The 9,499-nt window shown below is 42.7% G+C and overlaps 2 protein-coding genes across 5 annotated transcripts in view; one reads left to right on the forward strand and one right to left on the reverse strand.

Annotated features, from left to right (window-relative positions):
• The window catches only part of dnah1 (dynein, axonemal, heavy chain 1), a 29,312-nt gene extending 25,484 nt beyond the window's left edge, over positions 1-3,828 (forward strand). For 3 of the 4 annotated variants that reach the window (XM_044028154.1, XM_044028155.1, XM_044028156.1), the window contains exons 72-77: positions 60-230; positions 936-1,066; positions 1,989-2,133; positions 2,347-2,553; positions 2,736-2,970; positions 3,661-3,828. In XM_044028154.1, the coding sequence (XP_043884089.1) occupies positions 60-230; positions 936-1,066; positions 1,989-2,133; positions 2,347-2,553; positions 2,736-2,970; positions 3,661-3,782 (1,011 nt within the window). In that variant the 3' untranslated portion in view covers positions 3,783-3,828. Of the gene's footprint in view, positions 1-59; positions 231-935; positions 1,067-1,988; positions 2,134-2,346; positions 2,554-2,735; positions 2,971-3,660 lie in introns of those variants that run through there. The other variant, XM_044028157.1, reaches the window with a different exon arrangement.
• Positions 3,829-4,185: 357 nt separating this feature from the next.
• tekt4 (tektin 4) lies at positions 4,186-7,520 on the reverse strand. The gene is made up of 7 exons (XM_044027511.1): positions 6,775-7,520; positions 6,220-6,290; positions 5,972-6,115; positions 5,192-5,278; positions 4,975-5,110; positions 4,729-4,883; positions 4,186-4,616 (listed from the first exon to the last, which is right to left on the reverse strand). Exons 1-7 carry the CDS (start codon positions 7,300-7,302, stop codon positions 4,403-4,405), a joined length of 1,335 nt encoding a protein of 444 aa, XP_043883446.1. The 5' UTR covers positions 7,303-7,520; the 3' UTR covers positions 4,186-4,402.
• Positions 7,521-9,499: the final 1,979 nt, after the last annotated feature.

Here is a 9,499-nt window from a genome sequence, read left to right on the forward strand (position 1 = left end):
CAAATGTTGACCAGATGAAGTCAGCGAGTGACAAGTTGTTCTGGCAATCCTGACCCTAGGGTTACCTGACATACATTCGTGGCCTGCCCATCAACGATCCACCAGAGATCTTTGGTCTCCATGACAATGCAAACATCAGCTTTGCCCAAAACGAGACCTTCACCCTGCTGGAAACTGTGGTTCGCCTGCAGCCTCGGGGCATGTCCGCTGGGGGAAAAACTCAAGAAGAGGTAAATATATTGTTTGTCTTGCTGTGTTGTCCTCATTAGCACATGAATGGGTGCGGCGTGTCATGTAATCATGCGCTCTCTTTTTTCAAATTTTATGGACAGGCATTTTGTAAATTGTGGTGACAGCCTTCCGTTCAAAAGAAATACTGAAAATCTTAAAATAAAATAAAAATAAAAACAGTAGTCTACACGCCAATGTGTCCATGGGCAAGGCACTTAACCCCACGATGCTCCTGCTGCACATACAGTAGATGCGCTGTATGAAAGTGTGAGTGGATGGGTGTGAACGGGTGAAAGGCAAAACTGTAGTGTAACGCAGCGTTATCAAGATGAGAAAAGTGCTACATAAATTCAAACAATTTACCCAAAAGAACAATAAACATGCACACAATAATAATAATAAAAAAAAACTAAAATTATATACAAATGAAATTAAATAAAACAAAAATCGAATCTTGGCAACAATAATTACCATGGTGTGAAAGCGGTGTACCATAAAAAAGGACCATATTACATGTTGTCAAGCACTGGGGGTAAACCTGCTCATTATGACCGTTTGCCAAGAAGTGTTCTCCAGATTTTCAGGAAGAGGTTTTCCCAACATACTTACTATACCAGAAAAAATACATCCTATGTCGAGATACAGGAGTATCTGGGCTATGGCTAAGACTTGTCATGTTGCATTCGTGATCTCCTGTGTTGCAGATAGTGGAGGAGAAAGTGGCAGGCATCTCTGAAAAGATCCCTCCACCTTTCAGTGTCCATGAAGTGATGGAAAAATACCCGGTCCTCTATGAGGAGTCCATGAACACCGTGCTCATCCAGGAGGTCATCAGGTAACATCACACAACTCCCCTGGATGTAGTATAGTATGTGCCTTTGCCTCATTGCTGCTCAAGTCACCCTTCTCCTCAAGGTCAAAGTGTATTTTCTTACATCTTACATTTAGAATTGAGACTAGCAAATTAAGATTAAGATTCCTTTATTGACATCGTATACGTGATACAACAGAAGTTGAAGCACATCCCTTAAAGTGCACATAATACAAACTACAAGCAACAGAGTAAAATAGTAAATAAAAGTAGAGCTGTGGTCTTAGCAGCTGTTATAATGTAATAGTTAAAAATGATTGCAAAAAGTTAAGGAATTTTACCTAAGTTAAAATTAAAATGAAACTAAAAAAACTAACCTAAAATCAGATGATCACTTTATGATCATGATAACTTTTTTATTCTATCTAAATAGAAAGGACCCCAGAATACAATAAATAAAGATTAAATGTAATATCTTTATTTAGGACTGGTAGCTGAAATGTTACCCTTTAACAGCCAAAGTTAGTCACCATAGTTACAGTATATTATGGCTTGGTCATGACACAGCAATTTCGGCATGTTTACAAGCTGCTGTGACTGAGATCATCAACTTAACTAAAGTGAGTTAGGTTGGACAGATTATTTCAGAATACTATATTATGTTTGATGATGGTCTGGTTTGGTGTGCAGCTTGTCTTTAGGAACAATTCAGTTTACCATTATGAACTCTGTTTTGCCATGAGTGACTATTACTTGTGCTGTAATACCAGGCTTATTTTGCGTCTTACGCCATCTTGGGCCGGAGAATGAGCTTTTTCAACATTTATTTTATGACTCAGAATGTACACTTTCTTTTATTGAATAAACAATAGGAACAGGATTTTGCGACTGTTGAAATCATCTTTACGCCTTTGACCGGGTTCTTTGTGTGTTTCACGTCTTTCAGATATAACAAGTTGCTGCTGGTCATCTCTCAGAGTCTCAGTGACATCGTGAAGGCTCTGAAGGGTTTAGTGGTGATGTCATCAGAACTGGAGCTCATGGCCCAGAGCCTGTTCAGCAACACAGTCCCTGATGTGTGGAAATCCAAGGCAAGACACACCGACTCATGACAGATGTCGTCCACCTGATCTTTCTTACTGTATATGAGCAGCCAGTAGGAAAATAATAATAAATTCATCACATGAAAAGACAATTTGGAGATTTTTAATCTACATGATATTTATCCCTATACTGAGCTGCTCTATAAACAGGGAGGCTATTTTCTACTCTGTTAATAATTCTATGCTCTGCTCTCCCTCCAGGCTTACCCCTCCCTGAAGCCTCTGGCCTCCTGGGTGTCAGACCTGCTTCAGAGGATCACTTTCCTGCAAGGATGGATCCGTGATGGCATTCCGCCTGTCTTCTGGATCAGTGGCTTCTTTTTCCCACAGGCTTTTCTCACTGGAACCCTTCAGAATTACGCCCGCCGCTACAGCGCCTCCATCGACACCATCGGTTTTGACTTCGAGGTCAGACAGTAAGCTGTGTGTCTCGCTTCATGTGTTGCTGCCGTTGTTGAGTTTAACAATACCAACGTGTACAGTGTTTCTTAGCACGTACAGTCTGGCATGGGATCATGGGAGTTATTGTCTTGTTTGTCAACTGTGAACCAGTGTCTTACCCGTCTCTGATGTACGTATTCATCCCATAGGTGATAGTGGCGTCCATGTCAGCGATAACAGAGAAACCAAACGTGGGCTGCTACGTCCATGGTCTGTTCCTGGAGGGCGCTCGCTGGGACAGTAATGCAGTTCAGCTCACAGAGTCCAAGCCCAAGGAGCTCCACACAAAAATGGCCGTCATCTGGCTGATCCCCAAACCCAACCACAAGCCGTCGACCTCTGGGGTCTACCTCTGTCCCGTCTACAAGACCCTGACACGTGCTGGTAAACACACACACACACACACGCAGTATCTGAGCGTGATTCAATTAATCTATGTTATAACTAACAAGCTATTTTGCAAAAATAGGTAAGGAGTGTAGTTTTAGCCCATGTCTGTGGAGATGTTGCTCATGTAGTTAACTGTTTGTCAGAGTGACTAGGTGTTGGGGGGCTTAACGCCTGTACGTACTCGGCAAGAACAGAGAAATGTGTTCTCTCTCTCCGAAAGGCTGTGAGAAAATAATGACTTCATGACTTTATTGCAGCCTTGTTTTGGGAGTTCTTGCAGCTTGTTCTTGACACATCTGTGCAGAACTATTTTTTTTTACTTGTGAGGTGTTTCATTATGTGATTGAATCCAAATCTGAAATTTGAAGTTGGCGCGGTTAATGCGGAAATGTTGTCTTTCTCTATGAGGACTCCCAGAAGTTTCTTTTGAAGTATGAAATGTCCTGGCCAGAACTAACTTTGTTCTTGTTGTTGCCACCTCAAGAATAATAACACCTTTCTCTGTTCTTGCCGAGTGTGTACAGACAATGTTTTTTAGTGGTTTTACTACTACCAAAATTAGACTCTAGTTTATTTCTCAAAGAGTCTGAAAGTGTAGTTTCCACCGACAGCGCATTAGACTGCTTGGAAAAGAGTGTTAAGTGTCTTCTTCATGTCAGTGAAATGTCCTGTGTGCTTTTGTAGGGACACTCTCCACCACCGGCCATTCCACCAACTATGTGATGTCAGTGGAGATGCCTACAGATCACAGTCAGGGACACTGGATCAAACGGGGAGTCGCACTCATATGTGCACTGGACTACTGAACACACACATATGGTCCCAGCTCGCCTCACCTCGACTCCGCCACAGCACGGTTTAGGTTGGTTTTCCACTACAGAAATAATTGAATAGTACCTACTCAACATGGGCGGAGTCATGGCTGCACGAAACTGCGGTGACTTAATTTAACATGCGACAAACACAAATTAGTCACTTGTAAAGCGGTGGTTTTCAGTGTAACTGAGTCATTAGAATCAGTTAATTAAAACTGTTTATTCAGTACTTACTCCATGAGGTACCAGGTACTATGCTAGTGGAAATGCAACTTAACTGTGCCGTGCCGAGCCGGTAGAAACACGCCATTACTGTGTGTATGCTTTATCCTTCATTTCACAGCTATGATGACTGCTGGAATAAGTTTTGTGCAATAATTCAATCTCTTCATAGCCGTCTTTTCAATTTTATTCAGATATATTGATGATAATAACCTGGTTGAAATGATTCGGTGCTGGTGTTTTTTGAGATTAAAAAAAACCAAAACGTTATCTTTTAAGTTTTTTAAGTTTTTTTCAGCAACCATTGACACAACACATCAAGCAACAAAGAATTCTAGATTCTTTCTAATTTAAGATTTTTCAAACAACACTTGGAATCACCGCTGTCTTCAGTATCCTGACAGAGTAGAGACTGTCGGGAATTGCTCGCGGCGAGTCATGCACTTGTCTCTGTCGACGAACAGAGAGTGGGTTTTACAGTTAACGTCCTTCTCCAGGGCCATGCGTGACTCCTCCAGGTGGGACAAAGAGCCTCTGGCATCACTCAGCTGCTGCTGCAGAGACGCCACAGTGGCATCAATCTGCCTCACCTCCCCCTCCAAACTGCAGACATGGGCATTGAATGAGCAGGAAGAAGAAGCTCTCATTTTTCATACCAAACAAGTTGACAGCTCTGTGAACCAGTGTGTGTGTGTGTGTGTGTGCGCGCGCGCACCTGAGTTGAGGCTCATCCCGGCAGAGTTCCATGTGGGGTCTGAGGGAGCGCACATAAAGCCTGGACTGAGCAACTCTCAGTGGAGCTTCTTTACTGTGGATGGCCTGCTGGAGAGCTACAATGTTCCTCTCTTGAGCCCCAATCTGCTCCAGGACCTGCACATACACACATGATTGCACAGTGGCTCAATCAACCAGCTGGTAATTTTCCCTCTTCCTCTGTCTGTCTCTCTGTCTGCCTGTCTACCTCGGTGAGCCTAATCTCCAGCTGGGCTTTGGCCTCCTTCATCTCTACACAGCGCTGGCTAAAGGCTTGGTCCACGCTGGAGCACTGAGCTCTCAGATCCTCTGTGGTGTCCCGGAGAACTTGCTCCACCAGCATTCTGACACACAAAAACAGCATGAGCGGTCAGTAAATAAATCATAATGCTACTGTGACTGTAGCAGCATATACAAAGTCTGACCTGAGATTGCTGGTGGCCTGTTCCTCCTGCACAGCCACACTCAGGTTGTCCTGAGTGAACTTTGTCCATGCCGCAGGGTTAGACACTCTGCGGCAGACCAGAAGTTTTACTTACCAAAACATACAAAGGTCCAGTGGGTAACATTTTAGGAGGGTTAATTGACAGATATTGAACAACTGATATTGAACTAACCATAAGTGTGTTTATGTACTTGTATAAGTGCTTTAAACAACAAACATGGTTCGGTTTTTGTTGCCTTAGAACAAGCCTTGTATATGTACTTTTGGCCTTGCATTATGGGGGAGGCTTCAACCAGGTCATCGTTATCCAAAACACATTTGTTAGCAACTGGACATGACGTTTTTCTTGAGGATGTTGCTCATTTAAGAGGCTTCTTCAGTTCTGAAAGTTTGTGGTGAACCCTAGGAAATAATGTGAAAAGGGGGCAGTACCATGCTTTAAATCAATGGAAATGAATGGAACTTTTAATGTTTTCATCAGTCACCCATCTCTGCTAAATCTTGGGGAGGGAAAATCCTCTATGAAACATTCAGCGTCTCTTGTTTTTTTGTTCCTTTGTGTGTCACTAATGAATCACGACTACTCATTGTATTAGTCAATGCTGCTTCCCGCTGTCATCAAACTATGTCTTTTGTTATATTTCTGATTGAGAGGGTTAACCCTAACCCAGAGAGCGAGAGAGAGAGTGGCTGTCTATTTAACACATTTGGATATCTGTGACTCAGGTCCTTCAGCATTCACACGCAGAGAAAGACTCACTGATCCTGCATGGAGGCTGAGCTGGCATGGCGCTGCGTATCTGGACTTGTGTTACTGTATCTTCCACCTCGGTCATCGAAATTGTAGGCCTCGTACTTATCGGACCAGTCCAACTCTAACGTCTGCTTGGCCTCTCTGTTCCTTCTGATACGCACACACATGAACACACGTACACATACATCAAATGATGGCAGCTTGAGCCACATGTCAGGCAGTTTGACCTCCAGTGGACGGGAGTGGAGACTTACTTGATCTGAGTGACAACCTGGGCCGTTGTCTTCTTCAAAAGGGCCTGGATGTTTCTGATTAAGTCCACTTCCTGCAAAACAATCAGGCATGTTGACTTCTATTGTACTTAATGATACTATATTACCATGTACATGTTTGCTTCATTGACTAATTATTCATCTTGTAAATGTATTTATTTGTTATTGTTGAGCATTGAGCATTGGGACGCAGAAAATCATCATTTCTGTGTGTGTGTGGGCACCTGGAACTCTATAATACAAGTTGCTATATGTACTGAGACAAATTTAAATTTAAATTTTAGTTTATATAGGTGTTTTAGATATCATTGGCGCTAATCTTCATGTCTTGTTAGTACACATTGCCCTTGTATACCTGTACAGTATATGTGCACTAAATTAAATTAAATAATATAAAGTACAAAAGTTGCCAGTGTAATGTTTCTGTTTTTTTAAAATAATAATTGAGAGGGGGTGCCGTTTTTTCACTTGTGCCCCTGCCCGCTGAAATGTGTGCACGCCCCTGACATCCAGTGCTACTTTTGAAAACACAGTCACCTTTAACAGCTCCTCCTCCACAGAGTCTCTGACCAGGTCTGGACCTGGTCTTCTCGTCCTGCAGTTCAGATTATCCGCGCTTATGGCGTACGGAGTCTCGGTGGCGTCCAGCGCCTTCTCCAACCGCGTCTTCAGCGCCAACAGCGAGGCAGTGTCGGCCTGCAGCCGTTCGATGTGCCGCTGCAGCTCAGACCTCCAGTGGTGGATGTCCTGCAGCCTGTCTCCCAGCAGACGCGTCCCCTCAGCCTGTGTCTTCTGGGTGGCAGCCTCGGTGTCCCGGTGCAGAGTCTTGGACAGTCGCTGGACGCTCTGGGCTTCGCGGCAGTCCGCACCAGCCTGTTGGAGGATGGTGTGGCAGTTGGAGAACCACTCGGGCGGGGTGTACTTAGCCGAGCGGTACCCGGCGGTGGCTGAGCCCGAGGACAGCTGCGGGACCGCGGGCTCCACAGGAGGATTCTGCTCCGGGACCATCAACGCCACAGCCCTGCTGTCACAGTGTGGCCGTGACACTAAAACGTCAGAGCTCATGCTTTACGCAAATTAAATCACAAGGAATAAAAGATATATAAAAAAATCAGCTGATAACAAAATAGTCAGAAAGTGTCACCAGTGATGCACAGTCTTCAGCCCTTCAGCAGCTGTGTTTGTTTGTTTACTGTTGCCTAGTTACACCTGTTGTCAGGGTCAGATCCAGTGGCGACATCCTCATTGCACTATGTAAAAAAAAACAATATGTAGATGGAGTCAGCAAAAGATGAAAATATTCACATTTAAGAAGCTGAAATATCAAAGAAACTAGAAAATATTCACATATAAGAAGCTAAAAAATCGCAGAAACTAGACAATATTCTCATTTAAGAAGCTAAAAAATGACAGAAACTAGAAAATATTCACATTTAAGAAGCTGGAAAATTACAGAAACTAGAAATGACTTTTAATAATGAAAAAGCTTCAAACCGATTTTCCAAATAGTTGACAATTCATTTACTGATCGATTAATAATCGAGTAATTTTTTCCCATCATACAGAATTCTGTGCAACATCCAAACAGAGCCAGCAGAGGGCTCACTGTGACCAGAGGTCTGATCATGTGCTCTTGTGCAACTGGACCCAAGCCTATGACCTCCATCCACTCATAAACTTTTCATCAAAGCCACATTACAAACACAGCCAGTCCAACAACACAGGTGTTCTACCCAGTGTATTTGTAATGTGGGTTGGAAAAAACAGGCATATACAAAAACAACACTAAGATTTTGGCACTAGGCATGATTTGTTTTACAGAAAACAGGTGAACAGCAGCTTTTCACACATCCACGTTGTGCATGTCTAATTTCAAAGGAAATGTCACTCCCACGATGAGTCACAAGTAAAATTGCAAACCCTCTCACTCCTGTATTTAGATGACAACGTTTCATCAATCCTAAACTTGTGCACGGTTGCTTTCTGACCGACACTGACTTGGATTGCTGATCTCATTTTGTAAGAGTCAAATGATGGCGTGTGGTGGTATTAAAGTGAAACAAATTCAGCCTCTCATTTCTTTGTAAATTCACATTTCAACCATCGACATGTACTCCAGCCGAATGTCTCCACACACCCCTGTGACAGGAATGAATTACATTTGTTTCCCTACATATTATATAGAGATTATGTTCAGTTTATTTAAATCTTTCGGCAAAATATCTCAAATCTTTCCAGTTACCAGCCTCTCAATAATAACTAACAATTAGGTAGTTCATCTCTGGTGTCTTTACAATTATTGTCATTAATAATACACACAATTTAAGGATGTTCCAATTAACTTTTTTTAGACTTTATGTTCGAAACCAATTAGTTCACTAAAGCTAATAAACAGCATCATCAGCTGTTTTGTATTTGTCAGGGTTGCCATGAAAACACACAAAACTAACTGTGATTGGTCATTTATTCGTGGTGACACATCATGGTCATTTTACATGTTAATTAAATACATGTCTTACACGTATAACCTTTATGTGCATCAGTCATCAGTGTCCAGGAAGACAGTTTAATTAAATCAGCTGTGTGAAAATGAAACAGACACGGTTACAACTCAAACACAACGACTGACCCTGCCACGATCACTGCATTATAAAATACCATGGGTGGTATATGTGGGTAAAAACATGCGGGGGTGTTTTTTTTCTCTCTCCCCCTGAGGTCAGCTATTCCCTGGTCTCCAGCTGACCACTCAGCTGCGCCTGTCGCATACTGCAGCACACTGGAAGTTTGACATTAAGACTCCAGTGCAGGGGGATAAGTGTGTCCCGAATTAGCGAGGATGCCAAGGCGAGCTGGGCTGTTGCCAAGGGATGTTGGGTGTTGCTGTTATGGGCTGGGTTTCTGCAATGTAGCATGTTTGCATGTCAGCGTGTGTGTGTGTGTGTGTGCGTGTGTATGTGTGTGTGATGTGCTCAAACTACAACCCCAGAAACAAACACACATGCACGTTATTGAACAGCCTTCTCAGTGAGGACATAATGCATTGCACGGCCCCTTATGACTTTTTGGGCAGATTTTGGACGACATACTAACCTATGACTTTTTTGTCAAATTTTGGACGACATACTTTAGTATGACTTTTTTGTCCAAATTTTGACGACATACTAACCTATGACTTTTTTGTCAAAATTTGGACGACATACTTTAGTATGACTTTTTTGTCCAAATTTTGACGACATACTAACCTATGACTTTTTTGTCA

Source organism: Solea senegalensis, linkage group LG6 (genome assembly GCF_019176455.1).
Source record: "Solea senegalensis isolate Sse05_10M linkage group LG6, IFAPA_SoseM_1, whole genome shotgun sequence".
In the NCBI taxonomy this organism is placed as follows: domain Eukaryota; kingdom Metazoa; phylum Chordata; class Actinopteri; order Pleuronectiformes; family Soleidae; genus Solea; species Solea senegalensis.

What these genes read in the sequence shown, in the direction of transcription:
- tekt4 (XM_044027511.1), bottom strand. Translation starts at nt 7,302, where the DNA reads ATGAGCTCTGACGTTTTAGTGTCACGGCCACACTGTGACAGCAGGGCT. An exon ending in CAGGCCACCAGCAATCTCAG is followed by an intron (nt 5,111 to 5,191) that starts GTCAGACTTTGT and finishes TTTGTGTGTCAG; the next exon opens with AATGCTGGTGGAGCAAGTTC. An exon ending in TGGAGATTAGGCTCACCGAG is followed by an intron (nt 4,884 to 4,974) that starts GTAGACAGGCAG and finishes GTGTATGTGCAG; the next exon opens with GTCCTGGAGCAGATTGGGGC.